At 40.3% G+C, this 19,654-nt stretch overlaps 2 protein-coding genes across 4 annotated transcripts in view; one reads left to right on the top strand and one right to left on the bottom strand.

The window, feature by feature from the left end:
* Positions 1 to 1,426: 1,426 nt before the first annotated feature.
* LOC106868990 (nucleoporin Nup43) lies at positions 1,427 to 16,894 on the top strand. Its single transcript, XM_089343390.1, has 8 exons — positions 1,427 to 1,566; positions 3,964 to 4,107; positions 6,055 to 6,132; positions 8,041 to 8,203; positions 10,335 to 10,470; positions 12,791 to 12,942; positions 14,882 to 15,022; positions 16,425 to 16,894. Exons 1-8 carry the CDS (start codon positions 1,447 to 1,449, stop codon positions 16,655 to 16,657), a joined length of 1,167 nt encoding a protein of 388 aa, XP_089199516.1. The 5' UTR covers positions 1,427 to 1,446; the 3' UTR covers positions 16,658 to 16,894.
* Positions 16,895 to 18,096: 1,202 nt separating this feature from the next.
* Positions 18,097 to 19,654, bottom strand: part of LOC106868987 (protein C-mannosyl-transferase DPY19L3) — a 48,277-nt gene continuing 46,719 nt past the window's right edge. For 2 of the 3 annotated variants that reach the window (XM_089343387.1, XM_089343389.1), the window contains one exon: positions 18,269 to 19,524. Coding sequence is in view for 1 of the 3 variants with exons in the window: in XM_089343389.1 (XP_089199515.1) it covers positions 19,471 to 19,524 (54 nt within the window). In the remaining 2 variants the exon portion in view is untranslated. Of the gene's footprint in view, positions 18,239 to 18,268; positions 19,525 to 19,654 lie in introns of those variants that run through there. The other variant, XM_089343388.1, reaches the window with a different exon arrangement.

Here is a 19,654-nt window from a genome sequence, read left to right as displayed (position 1 = left end):
TTAAATGATGTTTTCTATGCTGATGATGAAGAGTGCATTCATTTTTTTTCTTTCTAGAAATTAATATTAGAAGTATGGAAAACTACATCAAAACTTTCTTGAAAATAATTTTGGGAAAATTTCATATATTTCTAGTGGCTGGAAGAAATTTAACAAGACCTCACTACTCCCACCTTTACCCATCAAATCTATATATCTCTACTCCCACCTACCCTTAACTGCAGAAAGCAATTTTATATCCCAATCTTTTGTTGAGGAAAGTCATGTTTGAACTTATTTTCTGTTGAGCCATCTCAAGTTTAGTGAGGCATTGTGATGTGCTGAAAATACCAATTCTATTTTCTGGTATACATTTAATATCATTTCTGGAATAACCATGAAATTTAATTCCACAGTTAAAGGGTTGTAGGGAACCCTGGCAGTCAAGCATGAAAGCAAAACGAAAAAGGGATTTAACAAGAGTAATCTCCCTAAGTTATGTCCCTGTAACTTAGCAGTTCGGCAAAAGTCACCGATAGAATAAGTACTAGGCTTACAAAGAATAAGTCCTGGAGTCAATTTGTTCGACTAAAGGCGGTGCTCCAGCATGGCTGCAGTCAAATGACAGAAACAAGTAAAAGAGTGAAGGTTAAAGAGTGTTGTATTCTGGGATCCTTGAGTGTTTCATGTCCAGTGGCGTAGCTAGGGTAAACCGCACGCGGGGCAAGCCGCAAAAATTCATCCCCCCACCTGCATTACAAAATCCACAATATTACAAGTAATTAATGTTTTAAAGCAATATTTTTGGAATAAATGCTTTATCATGGTTCATTTACCCGCTGGTTTGGTACAGCCTGTAATTCAAAATATATCATTCTTAAAGTTTACTTTTACAAAACCTCCTTATTTTACCCATTTAATGCACCAGCTTCCCTGACTGAAACATTAAAGAAAACCTAATGTGTGAAATGAGATGTAATAAAAAACAAAACAAAAAAACAATTGTTTAAAGTCTCATCTTTCTTGCCTTTGATGAGGCACCCTCTTCAATCGGTGCTGGGGGCTTGAGTCCCTCACTCACAGTTACACTACTGTTCATGTCTTACAAAATACATCCTCACCTGGGTGACCTGACCTAGATTGCAGCATTCTATGATCAGCTCTTTTCAGCCAGTCATTCAGACGCTTTCTTATCAGTCTGTACATTGCTTCTTCAGTAAGCTCCAGTAATACCCAGAATTTTAAAATCTTCACCGAATCCTAGGTTACCACAAAAGTATTTTTTGAGAAACTCTGACATATAGAGGATTATTTGTTCTCTCCCCTTTATCGCTAATTTCAAAGAGTTCTTCCCCCTCGTTATAAATGCTAATTTTCCCCTTGTTATAAACGTTACTATCCCCCTTCCCCCTCTTCAACAACCAATCGAATTCACGCGTGTTCCCGCCATTTGTAAATAGTCACAACATGGCTGACATGAACGTGAAGTTTATTTCGCAGAAAATAAGTAAAATCCGATGGAAACCAGTTGGAGCTTCGTCACTTCAGAAACCGAATCTGTTTGTCACAGGTAGTTGGGATGATGAGGTAAGAACTGGCCGTTCTCTCTCCATTTATTCTTATTGTATATTCGTCATGTGCTTTCAAGTCGCCGGTCATCTTGCGACCACACGCTGCCATGGACGGCAACTGACCCCTTCGCTATTCAATAGTGATCCCTCACATTTAGAAAATACAGTTTACAAAAAATCATCCCTTAATACAAATTAGTGCCCATCCAGAATATTCTGAAGCACCCCTGGACATCAAAGTTTGCTTACGATGCCGGTTTCGAATCTACGAAACTATGCCAAAAACGTTCTGAGTTCAAATTCCGCCGAGGACGACCTTTGCCTTTCATCCTTTCGGGGGTCGATGAATTAAGTACCAGTGAAATACTAGGGTCGATGTAATCCACTAATCTCGTCCCACAAAATTTCAGGCCTTGTGCTTTTAGTAGAAAGGAATATTATTATTATTACTGCAGAATTGTTAGCACGCTGGACGAAATGTTTAGCAGTATTTCGCCCGTCGCTATGTTCTGAGTTCAGATTCTGCCGAGGTCGACTTTACCTTTTTTATCCTTTCGGGGTCGATAAATTAAGTATCAGTTGAGTGCTGGGGTCGATATAATCAACTATCCCCCTCCCCCACATTTTAGCCTTGTGCCCATAGTAGAAAGGATTATTATTATTGTATGAAAACACCACAGCTTATTTTGCTGGGTCTGATGGAAGGTGTCAGCTGTCCACAGCCAGCAGACTAAAGTGACACTTGTGTTACTGGTTATGCTTTAAGAAGCCTCCGAAGAATTGCAGTTCCAAGCAATGATGATTTTTATAGAACGTTCTATCTCTACATGGCTAATACATTTAGGAATCACTTTGCTCGTCATATTATATGTGCAAAGTTCGAAACATCGTCAACACAGGAATCTGTTGAATCACAACTTGTCTTTATAATTAGCATATTCGATTCCAGGGAACTAGCGAACTAACCGAAACTCCACTCGTTTTTCTCAACTTTAAAAACAATTTTTCACAAATTCCGGTATAATCGTAATGTAAAATGCACCCCACCCCCTTTTTATTTATTTGTTCTTTTTTTCTTTTACTTGTTTCAGTCATTTGACTGCGGCCATGCTGGAGCACCGCTTTTAGTCGAACAAATCGACCCCAAGAATTATTCTTTGTAAGCCTAGTACTTATTCTATCGTTCTCTTTTTGCCGAACCGCTAAGTTACTGTGACTTAAACACACCAGCATCGGTTGTCAAGCAATGCTGGAGAGACAAACAGACACACAAACATACACACACATATATATATATATATATATATATATATATATATATATATATACGACGGGCTTCTTCCAGTTTCCGTCTACCAAATCCACTCACAAGGCTTTGGTCAGCTCGAGGCTATAGTAGAAGACACTTGCCCAAGGTGCTATGCAGTGGGACTGAACCCGGGACCATGTGGTTGGTAAGCAAGCTACTTACCACACAGCCACTCCTGTGCCTATATATACAAGATTAAACAAATATTACTTTATGGATAGTGCAGAAATGTGCATAAATAAAAGGGGGTCCCTCGGGGCCCCAATGGCCTTTTGTGTAATTCCAACCCTGCCGGCACAGAAAAGGTTAATACATTGTAATATCTCTCTCTACGATTCAATCCCTCTGTATGAGACCTTGGGCAAGTGTCTTCTACTATAGCCATGGACTGACCAAAACCTTGTGAGTGGACTTGCTACACGGAAACTGAAAGAAGCCCGTTGTGTGTGTGTGTCCCCCACTACTGCATCACAACCGGTGTTGATATGTTTACATCCTTGAAACTTACCAGTTTGGCAAAAGAAACTCTCAGAATAAATTCCAAGCTTTTTAAGAAGCATAAAGAGTTGATTCATTCAACTAAAAATTCTTCAAGGTGGTGCTCCAGCATGGCTGCACTCTGACTGAAACAAGTAAAAGATATATATAAAGGCTTCTCAGGTTTCTTTCATTTCTGCTTATAAACCCCCAAACTTTTTATCTTTTTTACTCACTCTTTTCTCCATGTCTGCCTTAGAATTTACCTCTATCTCATCCAATTTCTCTATTAGTTTCCTCAGCAATGTCCATCTGTTCACTTCCCTCCGTCGGTTTCCGACCCCTACTCCACTTCTCTCTTTCTCATCCCCCAAACACACTAAATCTGCCATGCCATTCTCTCAGTTCCTTTTGGCTTCACCATCTCTGCAGCTGGTTTGGGCATAAAACAGGTACAAAATTTGGGCCCATTATCCCTGTTTAAATACTAAAGAGTTAGGGAGGGTGATAAAATAAATGCCAGTTGAGCATTGAGGTTGATGTAATTGGCTTCCCCCTCCCCTCAAAATTGCTGGCTTTGTGGAAAAATTCTTATTAGATTCTGTTATTGATTTTGTATCTTTCCAGCAATGTAAGTTATCATTTTGGACATTTGGTCAACATGACATTGACTATGATCTCTACACGATGGATACTGAAACTGCTCCAGTGGACATGGAACCAAAACTCCTCGCAGACATCACACATGTTGGTGATGTGACGGATTTAAAGGTAAGTACCATAACAACAATGTCTTTACACATGTTGATATTTACAAGGGGAAGGCGGAAAGCTGGTAGAATCGTTAGCACATGGCGGCGAGCTGGCCGAAGTGTTAGTATGTCGGACAAAATGCTTAGTGGTATTTCGTCTGCTGTTACGTCCTGAGTTCAAATTCTGCCGAGGTCGACTTTGCCTTTCATCCTTTCGGGGTTGGTAAATTAAGTACCAGTTACGCACTGGGGTCCATGTAATCGACTCAACCCCTTTGTCTGTCCTTGTTTGTCCCCTTTATGTTTAGCCCCTTGTGGGCAATCAAGAAATAAGAAAAGTTAGTATGCTGGGTGAAATGCTTAGTGGTATTTCGTCTACCGTTACGTTCTGAGTTCAAATTCTGCCGAGGTCAACTTTGCCTTTCATCCTTTCGGGGTCGATAAATTAAGTACCAGTTATGCACTGGGGTCGGTCTGATCCACTTAATCCCTTTGTCTGTCCTTGTTTGTCCCCTCTATGTTTAGCCCCTTGTGGGCAATAAAGAAATAAGAATCATTAGCACACTGGATGAAATGTTTAGCAGTATTTCACCCATTGATAAATTCTTGGTTCAAATTCTGCCGAGGACAACGGGGTCGATATATACTAAGTACCAGTTAATTACTGGGGTTGATGTAATCGGATCTATTTTAAAACGGGGGCCACATTTTTCATTAATGTTTTACGTAGTATTTTTGGTATGGAAAGACTTTCAAACTTCCTATACTTATCTATTTTGTGTTATAGAACAGAAAAATATTTTTGTATTCAAATTAATTTCATGTAAAAAATTGTCTTATTTCGATAATTTCAACCAATCACTGACAAGTATTCAGTTGTTTATATTTACTCCTTTGGCTGATTAAGCGATGTAAAGCGTATTTAATCTCCATACCTTCGTTTTATTTGCTTTTTTCATTTTAAATTTGCTTTAACCCTAACCCTAAGGTTAGGGTTAGGGTTAATTGTTTCAGAATCGTTTGTTTATGTAGTCGGCACTTAATGTATATCGGCTGAATGGACGTCAGTGATTGGTTGAAATTACAGAAATATGACAACTTTAACATGGAAAAACATATGGATTTCTTTTTTTTTTAAGAAGACTAAGAGAAAAAGATGTTTTATAGGACACATTCTACCAGTGTTCAACTAACCTCCTCCTCCAAAACTTCAAGCCTTGTGCTTATAGTAGAAAGAATTATTATTATTATCATTATTATTATTAACCTTTCATCCTTAATAAGGCAGCAAGCTAGTAGAATCATTGACATGTTGGGCCAAATAACTAGTGGTGTTTTTTCCATCCTTATGTTCTGAGTTCAAATGCTGTCGTGGTTGACTTTGCCATTCATCCTTTTGGAGGGGGGGATCAATAAAATGAGTACCAATTGAACACTGGGGTCAATACTATCGACTTATCCCCTCTCCCAAAATTGCTGGCCTTGTTCCAAACTTTGAAATGGTGCCGGCAAGGTGAAAGTTGGCAATGAGTTCAAGGAGTCGACCAACGCTCAGTTCTCAGCCCCCTCCTGTTTATCTTAGACCTCCAGGCCTTAACAGGAATTCAAGACCGGCTGTCCCCGGGAGCTCTGTACTGATGACTTTGTTCTCACACCTGACCTTGAGAAGAAATTTCAGGTGTGGAAACAAGGTCTGGAATATGAAGGCCTCTCGGATTAATTTAGCAAAAACCATAATTCAACCTACACAAGTTAATTTTGTTAAAACAAAATGGGAATTCTGAAAGAAGTTTCTCTAAATAGCTATGGGGGTTCACCACAATTAAATAGTAATCAAAGGGGTCCATAGATAAAAGAAATGATTGGGAACCCCTAGCCACTTGCCTTCATACCGCAATAGCTAAGTTTATTCTAGTCGCAGACAAATTCCATTATAAATCTTACTTTGTTTTTAACTATATTTCAGTATCTTGACCAGCAGCAAGTTGTGGCTTCCTCATCAATGGGTTCCGTTGGAATTTTTAAGCATAACCAAAACACACAGGTATAGCATTTCTGTTTTCGAGTATTCCTTATTTTATCATTTACTAGCAGTATAACCCGACGTTGTCCGGGTGTGACTTACTACGCCATCTGCATTACCTTTGGATATCCTTGTTACTTATTTTGATTTTAATCACCTTATTTTGAAACTGTATAGATAATACCATACTAAATTCTGGTGCCTAAACTTAAGTAACATATTCACCTGAATCTAAATTATATATATATATGTATGTATATATATATATATATATATATGTATATATATATATATATATATATATATATATATATATATATGTATCATTTCACATCCATTGTCAATGGGTTTGATGGTTTGACCAGGGCTGGTAAGCTGGAAGGCTGCTCCAGACTCCAGTCTGATTTGGCATGACTTTCTACAGCTGGATGCCTTTCCTAACGCCAACCACTCCAAGAGTGGCATGGGAGCCATTTGCTTGATACTGGTATCTGCCATGACTGTGATTTTGTTCAGCTTCATGGGTCTTCTTCTCAAGTACGTCATAATGCTAAAGGTCTCGGTCATTGCCTCTAGGGGTGGTGTCGACGAACATGACTCTCTGGTATTTGTGGCTATCATACCATGAGTTGGCCTTCCCTATTTTCTTCTTAATCCTTTCAGTGGCGTTCCATGATTTGCTCCTATAGAGTGGGCAAATCCCATTCCTATCGTTACGTTTGATGGTTTCAAATTTCTTCATAGCTCCTTTGTATACTCTGATCCTTTCTTTATGGCTGTAACCTGAGAACTGCATGCGGTGAACGAAATGTTGTATATGTCTCTTTAACTCTGTAGAGTCGCACATGTGGGACACATTTCGAATTACTCTGACGAAGTCTGCCATCAATATATTGAATTTGGCATTGTCCGCGATGGCTGAGTTCCGGTGGATCAGGTATTTGAAGGCCATAGAATACGTGTGATCACAAAAACACAAATGCCCCAACTTGCAAAATAAATACAGCAACATCACTCAACACACTACCTGATGAAGGTCACTACTAGCTCTCACTGCACATGCAACTGTATGCTGCCATCTGTTGGCGTGCTATAGAACTAATTTGGGAACTTCTTGTCCAAAGCCTTGTGAGTGAATTTGACAGGCGGAAGTTCTGGTGTGTGTGTGTGAGAGAGTGCTTGTACTTCCTGTGATAGACAGGACATATATTATAATTGTACTGGTTATAATAAAAGCATCCAGTCCAATCTGTAAAGTGGTTGCCATTAGGAAAGGAATCCAACCATAAAAACCATGCCAGAGAACACATTGCTGGTGCCACGTGAAAATCACCCAGTACACAGCTATAGAGACCATGTCAAAACTGACTTGGAGCCCAGGCAGCTCTTCAGCTGCCTACCTTCTGCCAAACCATCCAATCCTTGCCAGCATGGAAAACAGACGTTAATGATGATGATGATGATGATGATGCTCTTTTAAGCTTTTACTTGTTTCAGTCATTAGACTGTGGCCATGCTGGGGCACCACCTTCAAGAATTTTTAGTCAAATGTATTGACCCAAGTACTTATTTTTTTTAAAGCCTGGTATTTATTCTCTCAGTCTCTTTTGCTGAACTGCCAAGTTACAGGGACGTAAACTCACAAACAGTAGTTGTCAAGCAGTGGGAGGGGGCCAGACACGCACACACACACATACATGCATATGATGGGCTTCTTTCAGTTTCCATCTACCAAATCCACTCACAGAGGTTTGGTTGGCCAAGGTTATAATAGAAGATACTTCCCCAAAGTGCCTCGCAGTGGGACTGAACCCAGAATCATGTGGTTGAGAAGCAAACTTCTAACCACAATGGTTTTTTATGTAGACATTATCTCTGGATCATTAAACACTTTATTTTATTTTGTTTTTCCTCTCTGTCTTTCTCCAGGCTATAGAATGTGTACAAACATGGAAGAATCTTCATGGCTATAATTTAATATCCTGTCCCTGTACATGTGTTGGACATAGAGATGATGTCTTAGTGACTGGCGGCGAAGATGGCAAAATTTGTGTATTAAACTTAGAGAAGAAAAATATCACCAAATGTATTGGTAAGTCTAGCTCAGCGTGTGTGTGTGTGTGTGTCTTTGTACTTTTATTTTTTGCTTTTTTTTTTAGTATCATTATCATCATTGTATAGACATCATTGTGCTTTTTTCTTAGTCTATTTTTCATTTCTGTCTGTCTTCCATGTGTCTATTGTTGTTTTATTTACTAGCACTTTTCGAGTATTTGCGCCTCCTGGAGGCAGTGTGGTTGGTGCCAGTGTTGTGTAACCAGCACTTGTGCCAGTGACACGTAATAAGCACCTTTTGAGCATTGGGTTTCATGGAGGCAATGTGGCTGATGCTGGTATCGCGTGACTAGCACTTGTGCCGGTGGCGTGTAGAAAGCACCTTTTGAGCGTTGTGCTTCATGGAGGCAATGATAAATGACAGACCTTTGGCAATATGCCGTGCTTGACCAGAAGACCCATCAAGCCAAGTGACATCGTAGTCGTGGCAGATACTGGTGTCATGCCACTGGTATGTAAAAGCATCCATTATACTCTCAGAATGGTTGGCATTAGGAAGGGCATCCAACCATAGGAACCCTGCCAAATCAGACTCGATTCTGGTGCAGCCCCTCAGCTTTACAGCCCTGGTCAAACCGTCCAACACATGCCAGCATGGATAACAGACGTTAAATGACCAAGGATGATTAAGCTAGTATTTGGAACATAAATTAACATGAAGTTTTGATGGAATATTTTAATTTAGATCACTTTCACCCTTTAGCATTCAAAGGGGCCATATTCGCCTCAAATCTTCTCCCTGTTTTATGTTGAAACTGGAAGAACCAGCTTCTCACACCTAAAGGTAAACTGTCACATCATTGAAACCTCAAAGCTGTGAGATTAATGCAGGATTAATTGAAAACTGTAAATAAGTAAGCATTACATTTGACAGGATAATCTGAATGCTAAAGGGTTTGTTTAATCATGAAGTTTGTTATCATTGAACAAGGGTGGTCGCAACTGGGTTGGCATGGAAACAGCAATCCGTTTTGTTACCATATTTCTGTTGAAATACGAGGTAGCATCAAAAAGTTCCTGGACTAGTTATGTTTAATAAAAAATAAACTTATTTAACATTATCTCCTTCGAAATAGTCACCTTGTGCAGCAATACACTGGTCCCAGCGTTCCTGCCACTTTTAGAATCCGGCCTGGAAGTCTTTTTCTGTAAGGGAGTTGAAGACTTTCTGTAATTTTTCTCTGGATCTCGACAGTGGTATTAAAATGGCAACCTTTGTGCTGTACTTGGGGAAGTAGATGGAAGTCCATAGGTGCTAAATCTGGTGAATAAGGCAGATGTGGAACCGATACCATGTTTTTGGCGAGAAACTCATGAGTAAGGAGAGCACGGTGACGGTGCATTGTGGTCTTGAAGAATCCAATTCTTCAGGTTCCTCAGATCCAGTTGCTTTCGTCAAACACTTCAAAACATTGCAGTAGAAATCTTGATTGGCAGTCTGGCCCAGAGGGATGAATTCTCGATGCACAATACCACATTTCTGGGGGCGGCACTCGTAGCATGCTTTCTAGATTGCTCAGCATCGTCCAAGGATGTTCTTCTACTTTTGAAGTGCCTATGCCACTTGAAACATTGCATACGACCCATTGCCTCGTTGCCATAAGCTTGCCAATGCATGCTCAGTGTTTCTGTAACAGACTTGCCAAGTTTGATGCATAATTTCCTGTCCATGACAACTGCAGACTATAGCATACATGAGATCACAAAAACACAAATTTCCCAACTTGTGAAGTAAACACAGTCAGTGATGTCACTTGGCACACTGCCTCATGAAGGCCGCTGCTAGCTCTCACTGCACGTGCAACTGTATGCTGCCATCTGTTGGGGTGCTATAGAACTAGTCAGGGAACTTTTTGATACCACCTCCTACACTGCCGTTGTTTCCATTAATTTTCAAAGAAATGACAAATTTAGTAAACGAATATTGTCTTTATTTAGCTGAGTTTTGGAACGTAGAAGGTTTAAATTTGGATCACTTCAAGCAAGAATTGTTTTATCATAGAACCAAGGGCTTTGTCAGATGGGGTTGTTGCAAAATGTTAAGATGCTAGGATAAATGTCATGCGACTGAGGATATATTTTTTCCATTGATTCCTCTTTTGTTTCAGACAAAGCAGATAGCTGCACCATTAACAGTATCACATTCCTGCGACAGAACGAAATCCTTATCACAAATTCCACAGGACAGTTGAAGATTTTCGACTTGCGAGCCAATCCCTCGGAAACTCCACAGACATTGTTTCTGTAAAATTTCATTTTTTTAAATTTCATTTTTATTGAATTTGTTTGTGTATTTTTGTTGCTATTTGGAGCCCAGTTGTCTTTGATCCAAGACAACCATGGAATTAGACAATTGGGTGGATGTAGCTGTTTGGGTGCTGATAGGACATTCAGCCCTTTTTTTGGTGCTGGAGGTACATACATGAAAGCACAAAATTGTACACCTACAGATAGAATGAGAGTGATACTACCAATGTTGATTTTGCCTTTCATCCTTTCAGGGTGGATAAAGTACCAGTTGACTATTGGAGTTAATGTAATTAACTAACCTGTTCCCCCAAATTTTCAGGCCTTGTGCCTATAGTACAAAAAATTATGTGTATGGATGAAGACAGTTGTGTAAATAAGTGCTGATCTCTAATTGTGGAAGGAACCTGTGGAAGAGGTAGACCCAGGAAGACATGGGATGAGGTGGTGAAGCATGATCTTTGAATGTTAGACCTCATGAAGACGATGACAAGTGACTGACACCTTTGGCAGTATGTTGTGCTTAAGACTCGTCAAGCCAAGTGGAATTGTAATTGTGGCCATTGTTGGTGTCATGTAAATGTCACTCGTGCCAGTGGCACATAAATAGCACCCATTACACTCTTGGAGTGGTTGGTGTTGGGAAGGGTGTCCAGCCATGGAAACCTTGCCAAATCAGACTGGAACCTGGTGCAGCTCTCCAGCTTATCAATTCCAGTCAAACTGTGTAATCCATACCAGCATGGAGAGCGCATGTTAAATGGTGATGATGATGGTAGAAAGAGAAAGAGAGATATTACAATATATTAACCCTTTCTGTGCCGGCAGGGTTGGAATTACACAAAAGGCCGTTGGAGTGTCGAAGGACCCCCTTTTATTTTTGCACATTTCTGCACTATCCATAATGTAATATTTGTTTGATCTTGTATATATGTGTGAGTACATGATACAGAACAAGAAATTTAGAACTTTATAGGTATATATTTGTAATTATTAGCGTTTAATGGCAGGAAATTAAAATATAGTTTGTTGGCTAGTTTATTGACTATGGCGTAGTGGTTAAGAGTGCAGGCTACTAAACTCTGTTAAGTGGTTGGCATCCAGCTGTTTGAAAACCATGCCAAAACTGACCTTGCCTTTGTGGGTGCCATGTAAAAAGCACTCTGCAGGGTAGTTGGTGTTAGGAAGGGCATCCAGCTATAAAAAAAAAAACCCTTCTAAAACTGACCCCAAGATTCTGAGTTCGATTCCAAGCAGTGACCTGAACACTAACAATAATAATAACATCGAAAAATACCTTAGGAATGAGAACCCAGGTTCAAAATTTCCCCAAGACACCTGAAGAAGGCTGGAGGGTATATCAGCCAAAACATTGTGTTAACAACAAACAAGATGAGGACAAATATCCGTCGAATGTAAATAATGTAAATCATGTTAAGTTAGTTTGGTTGTGCCACTTAGGGGGGCAGTGGGCATAACAACTACTTAAAAGGATGGGGTCACTACAAGAAAAAGAAGTTAAGAACCACTGATTGACACCATTTCTCTATCTGTCTTGAAAACTTGCAGAAAGACTACAAAAATGTTGTGGGCCTTACCCTCCCTTATTTGGTTAAACTATCTATAGAAAGAAGCATGCCTCTTGCCACATGGTTGGCTGAAGTGGATTGAGTACCTACATTAATAATGATTTCAAATTGTTGCTCAGAGTCAGCAGTTTTTGAGGGGAGGGATAAGTCAATTACATTAATCCCAAGACTGGACTGGACTGGACTTGTACTTATTTCTTCATTCATAAGGCTTTGGTTGTCCTGGGGTTATAGTAGAGGACACTTGCCCAATGTGCCATACAATGGGACTGAACCCAACCATATAACTGGGAAGCACACTTCTTATTACATGTGTGTATGTGCACGTGGTTGTGTGTTCCTCCTTGACATTGCATGCTTATTGTAAACAAAGTCATTGTTCACGCAAAAATTGGTGTCAGTTGTTTGTAGTCTTCTGTGAAAACATGTCTGGCTGTGTTAGAAAGACTAAAAAAAATATTACCTTGCCTGGAAATCGGGTAATGGTGGGTGACAGGAAGAGCATCCAGCAACAGAAAATCTTCTTTGACAAATTTTGTCTGACTCCTGCAAGTGTAGAAAGTGAATGGTGAAATAATGCCGTGACTGATTGCCCAGTCAAATTGTTGGTCAGCTGAGATTGAACTATTGTATGGTCAGTGGCTTTCCTGTCGTGACCACCTCCTCTGTAAAGATTACGTAGAATCTCCTTATCTAATGTGTCTTTTTCGCTTTCTATATTTCGACAGGTCTGGAGAGCATGTGTCTTTGATGTGTGCAGCGAAACATCCGAGCCAACAGTATCTTGTTGCCACGGGTACAGTTGATGGCAGTCTTTGTCTCTGGGATCTCAGGCAGAAAACAAACCCAGTCACATTGCTTGGAGGTCACACAGGACCATGTAAGTTATGTTTGGCACTTGCTGGTATCTTTCACAAGAGGTAGTTAACCCTTTACCTGTCCAAAGCATTTTCAAAAGTTTGTCCTAAACGCCCATGCTTGTTGTTAGACATTTAGTTAGCCCTTGTTTCATCATCATCATCATCATCATTTAACGTCCGCTTTCCATGCTAGCATGGGTTGGACAATTTGACTGAGGACTGGCGAACCAGATGGCTGCACCAGGCTCCAATCTGATCTGGCAGAGTTTCTACAGTTGGATGGCCTGGGTGCTTTTACGTGCCACTGGCACGAAGGCCAGACAGGCGGTACTGGCAACAGCCACGCTCAAAATGGTGTTTTTTTATGTGCCACCTGCACAGGAGCCAGTCCAGCGGCACTGGCAATGACCTCGCTTGAATGTTTTTTCACGTGCCAGTAAGGCGACTTGGGTAACGATCACGCTCAAATGGTGCTATTTACGTGCCAAGGGCACGGAAGCCAGACAGCTGCTCTGGCAACAATCACGCTTGGACGGTGCTGTTAGCGCTCCACTGGCACAGGTGCCAGACATCGAATTTGGTGGATCCTTGTTCACTTGTATGTTGCTGTTGGCACTGTAATGTTCTTGTTACTATTACTATGTTGTGGTGGTATTCCACATCTTATCTTTGACTCGTCTATTGTGCTATTGCTAATAGCTCCGCAAGACGATGGTTTTGTAATGTTTACCTTGACAGTAACTTGAACTCGTACATATCACATCACTGACACTGACTCCAACTAAGAACTCATACGACTCTACTACTACTACTGACTTCCTACAGTGACTGACTGTCTGGCTTTATAGTGGTTGTGTCATACCACTTTGTCATGTGGGAAGCAGTGTACCATTTTCACTACAACACATGTTCTAAGTAATATTAAGCTTTCTTTTCATAAGTTCCAAGTTATTCTGGTGGTTGATAAAAATTGGGAGTGTGTATCATATATGATGCATGGACGCCAGAGAAACAGATACATCCTGGAGAGGTATAGAGTTAAGAATTTATATTTAGAAGAGGCAGTTTAATGTGACATCACTAAGTCATGTTATACAAAATATATATCTTTATATTGAGCCTATCTGTGACTGGGTGATGTAAGAAGAGGAAAACATTGTCACACTTACATCAACAACTTGATTGCAGACACAATGTATTCAGGATCTCGAAGCAAGTGGAATTTGTTGTTGCAGCCCGGGTCAGAACCCTGCCAGAGCACCAGCTGTCTGGCTTTCGTGCCGGTGGCACGTAAATAGCACCATTTGAGCGAGTTCGTTGCCAGTGCTGCTGGACTGGATCCTGTGCAGGTGGCACGTAAAATACACCATTTTGAGCATGGCCGTTGCCAGTACCTCCTGACTGGCTTCGTGCCAGTGGCACATAAAAGCACCCACTACACTCTCGGAGTGGTTGGCGTTAGGAAGGGCATCCAGCTGTAGAAACTCTGCCAGATCAGATTGGAGCCTGGTGTAGCCATCCAGTTCACCAGTCCTCAGTCAAATCATCCAACCCATGCTAGCATGGAAAGCGGATGTTAAACGATGATGATGATGATATATATGTATGTGTGTGTGTATATGTTTGTGTCTGTTTTTTTTTGTTCCTCAACATCGCTTGACAACCAATGCTGGTGTGTGTTACGTTCCCATTGCCTAGCGGTTCTGCAAAAGCGACCGATAGAATAAGTACTAGGCTTACAAAGAATAAGTCCTGGGGTCGATTTCTTCGACTAAAGGCGGTGCTCCAGCATGGCCATAGTCAAATGGCTGAATCAAGTAAAAGAGAAAGAGAGTATTTACATGCTATCTTGTATAGCTTTATCTGCTACAAGACTCACCATTCCAAAAATGATCATTTTGATTTTGTTTTAATTTCTTTAACAGTAACTCATCCCCGATGTTTTGTTTTCTGTTTCAGTGTGGGAAGTGAAATTCCACTCTGCCTATCCCAACCATTTATTCACCTGCTCTGAAGACGGTTCCTTGTGGCATTGGGATAATTCAACTGCTGCTTCGTCTTTCCCTTACTTGGTGTCTCCTTCGGTGAAGCCCTCTCTTGGTAACAAGCTTTTGTTTTATCTCAGTTTTTTGTAATGTGTGAATTAACTTCATTTTATGTTTGCTTTCCTATGCTGGCCTGGGTTGGACTGCTTGCCACAGATCATGTGTGTGTGTGTGTGTAATATATAGGTGCAAGCATGGCTGTGTGGTTAAGAAGTTTGCTTTGCTGCCAAATAATTTTGGGTTCAGTCTCACTGTGTGGTACCTTGAGCAAGTTTCTTCTACTATATCCTTGGATTGACCAAAGCCTTGTGAGTGGATTTGCTAGACAGAAATGGGAAGAAACCTCTCTCTGTATAATATATATATATATATATATATTGTTGTACTTGGGGATGGTCATATTGCCAGTTTAACCAATAAAAACACACGCACTGTATAATTGGTGTTAATTTGCTTCAGCTTTATATTACATTACATTAATCCTATTTCGGCCAGAGTTCTTTCGTCACACTTCTGTGACCTTATCAGTGGTCCTTTGCTTTCTTCTTTCTTGTGTGTCCCACCTTGCTAACTATCAGCCATTTTTTATTGGCTAATCTGGCAATATGACCATCCCCAAGTACAACAACATCTGTTTCAACACACGATTTCACATCAAAATTCTTGCAAAGGTGGTGCATCAGCATGGCCGCAGCTCTGAGCTGAAACTTTGAAATGAAATGAAATATATATATATATACATATATATATATATATATATATTGGAATTGGTACTTTTTATGTGCCAGTTGCGTGACACTGGCATCGCCCACAACTATGATTTCACTTGGCTTGGTGAGTCTTCTCAAGCACAGCATATCGCCAAAGGTTTTGGTGAGAGGAAATCACTTCTTCAATTGTAGAATTCCCCTTACAAAGCCGACAATTGTTTCTCTTGTTCCAACATGTTTAGATAGAGAAAATATTGGAATTAATATTTCCAAAATACATGTTAACACAACATTTTGATGGCAATCCAAAATTAGCTAACTGCAAAGTGGACTAAGGAAATATTTCCAAGCAACAATGTAACCTTCATTTAATTCAGGTGATCATGTCCTAATGATTAGTTAAATTGAGCACTCCTCATTGAGTGACTCTTACATCAGAGGATCAGCGAGCTACGAAACTTAGGTAGGACTTTTTAAACATCAAATGGCTATGAAGGTCCAACCAAGTAAAATAGGAAACAAAGGGGTCCTTAGGCAAAAATTGGTTGGGACCCACTGAATTAGGCAATAGAGTTTGGTACAGTCTTCTGACTTGTCGGCATCTCTCAATCCATCCAACCCATGCCAGCATGGAAAATGGAAGTTATGTGATGATGATGATTCAAATTTGTCTCTGTTCATATTTTATGTAAATTTTAATATTTGTCTTTCTATTTTTTTTTTTTATATATATTTGGTAATCTTTAGGTGGAACAAGTCATAAGCCAATGGACATCGGTAACTCTGGCTTGTTAGGGTCAGTAAATAACAACCCTTGGAGCATCAATCCATCTGACCGACACAAGATAGAGATCACATCCCTGTTGGAAGGGGGAAGTCACTGCCTCTCCATAAACTCGCTGGACGTCGAGGAGGAAACTATACTGTGTGGCGGCGACAATGAATCCATCTACACAATTCCTTTGCCAAATCTTAGATAAGGGTCGGTGTCAGGGCTAGAGGAAGGAACTTGTGTCAGGATGGGAAGTGGGGGGGGAAGTCACTATTTATAGGGTGGATGAGTGAAGTGTGCGCGCGTTAAGATTTTGTTGAGGGTGGACGAGTGGGGTGTGCGATGGGGTTTGTCCCCTTGCTCCCTGCTGCCTAGCAATGGGTGAGGAGAATGTCTTGCATTCTTATTATAGATGTAGGTCTGGCTGTGTGGTTAAGCAGCTTGCTTTGCAACCATGTGGTTTCAGGTTCAGTTCTATTGCACAGAACCTTGGGCAAGTGTTTTTCTCTTTCCTTGCTATAGCCCCAAGCTGACCAACATATACATATATATATGTATATATATGTGTGTGTGTGTGTGTCTGTCCAACACCCTACTGCATGACAGCTGGTGTTGGTTTGTTTACATTCATATAACTCAGTGACTTGGTAAATTGAAACTAAAAAAAAACATGTACTGGGGTCGATATGTTTGATTAAACTCTTCAAAGCAGTACCTCAGCATAGCCACAACTCAATGAGTGAAACAAGTAACAGAAAAGATACAAGAGTCATTTGAATTAAGGTTTAAAAATGAAAACCTTTCAAAATCTAGTCCACAAGTTCAAAACCTGACACATGCAGTGACGTGGGAGGAGGTTGATTTCATCTTTGGGTTAGTTTAGCACCACCACCCGGTCAGGGGGCAGGGGGCTTTTTAGCAGAATATACTCTGTTGCAAGTATTTGAGGTTAGGAGGGTGACCAAGTAACCTTGTCTTACAAAGTTACTAGGTGACCCTGCCAATGCAGGTGCCACTTAAAAAAGCATCCAGTAAACTCTGTTAAGTGGTTGGCATCCAGCTGTTTGAAAACCATGCCAAAACTGACCATGTCTTTGTGGGTGCCATGTAAAAAGCACTCTGCAGGGTAGTTGGTGTTAGGAAGGGCATCCAGCTATAAAATAAAAATCCCTTCCAAAACTGACACAGAAGTATGGTGCAAGCTTCTTCCTGGCCAGCTCCTATCAAACCGTCCAACCCATGCCAGCATGGAAGGAGGACATTAAATGATGATGATGAATCCTGAACGAGAATATAGATTTACTTGATCATGGCTAACTCGGGGCCATGCAACAGCTATGTAGCACTGCAACTCAAGGAAATACTTATCACTGAGGTTTCCGCCAACAGCTTAGTGCCTTGGCTACAGACACAACACTGCCGCTGACTGAGGACTGGACAATTAATGATGGACACGTGGAGCTGAACGGTCAAGAAGTCTGCATTGCAAGCAGATCTCCGGTTAGGTTCCACTGTACGCAGCACATTTGACAAATGTCTTGTACTGGCCATTAAATAACACATGGGTCTTACTCCAAACCTTGCAACTGAAATTGGATTGATGGGCACAGTGTGGAAGCCGTTCCACTCAAACATGCACTCATCTCTCTCCCTGGAACCCTTTTTCTCAATCCTTCCACCCTCCTGCCTGTGTCCCTCCCCGACTTATTGTTCAAGAACTCCTACTGCATTGGAAACACTGGAAAATCTTGGAAGGGGTCTGCAAAGGATAAAAGCATAACTCCTTCCTCTGGAAAAGAAAAAGGATAAACAAGCATAATTTTTTTTTTTGTAAAATATTAATTTTATTTCAATGAAGAATTGAAAAAAAAAAATACCATTGAATTTCTTTATTTAAAAAAAAAATTTCTCTTAACCATCGACTAATTGTTTATACACAGACATGGATATTATATATACACAGGGTTATTCCAAAAGAAGGAACTAATTTCATTGCACAATATTTCAATAAAGAAAAGCAATAGAAAACTCCAGCTGAGTCACAAGTATTTTCTCACAATCAACTTTTATTTCTTGTCTTACAAGTGCTCAATGTGGCAACCACCTGCAGCACGGGAAACTTCAATGTGATAAGAGAATTCCTCCCGGACATGTACCATCATATCATGATCCACTGAGGTGAGGTTTTCTCGTAGGGATATGTAAAAGATTGCATTTATGTTCCACCGCCACCCACTAACCTCAATGACCTTAAACATCAAACAACAACAACGATCACCTCAGTGAATTTTCTTATCACATTGATGTTACCTGTACTACAGGTGGTGGTCACATTGAACACTTTGTAAGACAGGAAATAAAAGTTGATTGCGAGTAAATACTTGTGACTCAGCTGGAGTTCTCTATTGCTTTTCCTTATTAAAATATTGCATAATGAAATCCGTTCATTCTTTTTGAATAACCCTGTGTGTGTATATAAATATATATATACACACACATACAAACATATGCACAAAATTGAAAACAACTGAGTTATAGTTTTTAAGTGTTTACCGACAAGGCGCATGGCCTTGTGGTTAGGTTGTTGCACTCACACTTGCAAGATCATGGTTTCAATTCCTAGGTCAGGCAGTGTATTGTGTTTTTGAGCAAAGCTCTTCATTTCACATTACTAAAATGAGTAATCCCTGTGACAAGACGTGTAACCGGCCCCTATGTGTCCAAAGACTTTAGACAGTAATGTCCAGTGGTTTACCGTTACTTTTTATTGTTTTTAACTAGTTTTTACTAAAGATGTTTCATGAGCAGTGAGTTAGCTAAGTTGTTAGAATATTGGATAAGAGTATCTTGAGGTACTTGTTCTTGCTCTTTGCAGTTTGAGTCCCCCCCCCCCACTCTTCTTTGGTAGAAATTGGCTGAGATCAAACCCAGGAAGGGAGGCACTATGCCAGACTTAATTCTATACAGAGAATAGATGAGAGCGAGATAAACCTGGTATAGAAGACATGGAGTTGTTAGAACTCAAATGAATTTGAACTTCAACTCTGAATTCTTCATCCATGGCATCAAGAGTGACTACAAGAGAAATGACAGTGATGCAGATTAACATAATTGGTTCGACATTATATATATATATTTAGTTCGAATTTACAGAAGACAAAGACATGTGAGGGAACAACAACAACAGCAGGTGTATTAGTTTGAT

Source organism: Octopus bimaculoides, chromosome 27 (genome assembly GCF_046866305.1).
Source record: "Octopus bimaculoides isolate indiv1 chromosome 27, ASM4686630v1, whole genome shotgun sequence".
NCBI lineage: Eukaryota > Metazoa > Mollusca > Cephalopoda > Octopoda > Octopodidae > Octopus > Octopus bimaculoides.
The sequence above is the reverse complement of the archived record's forward strand: the minus strand, read 5'-3'. Positions and strand labels throughout refer to the sequence as shown.

Coding starts and splice junctions, on each gene's coding strand:
- LOC106868990 (XM_089343390.1), top strand. CDS start 1,447: ATGGCTGACATGAACGTGAAGTTTATTTCGCAGAAAATAAGTAAAATC. Junction 1,567..3,963: donor CAGGTAGTTGGGATGATGAG/GTAAGAACTGGC, acceptor GTATCTTTCCAG/CAATGTAAGTTATCATTTTG. Junction 6,133..8,040: donor AGCATAACCAAAACACACAG/GTATAGCATTTC, acceptor GTCTTTCTCCAG/GCTATAGAATGTGTACAAAC.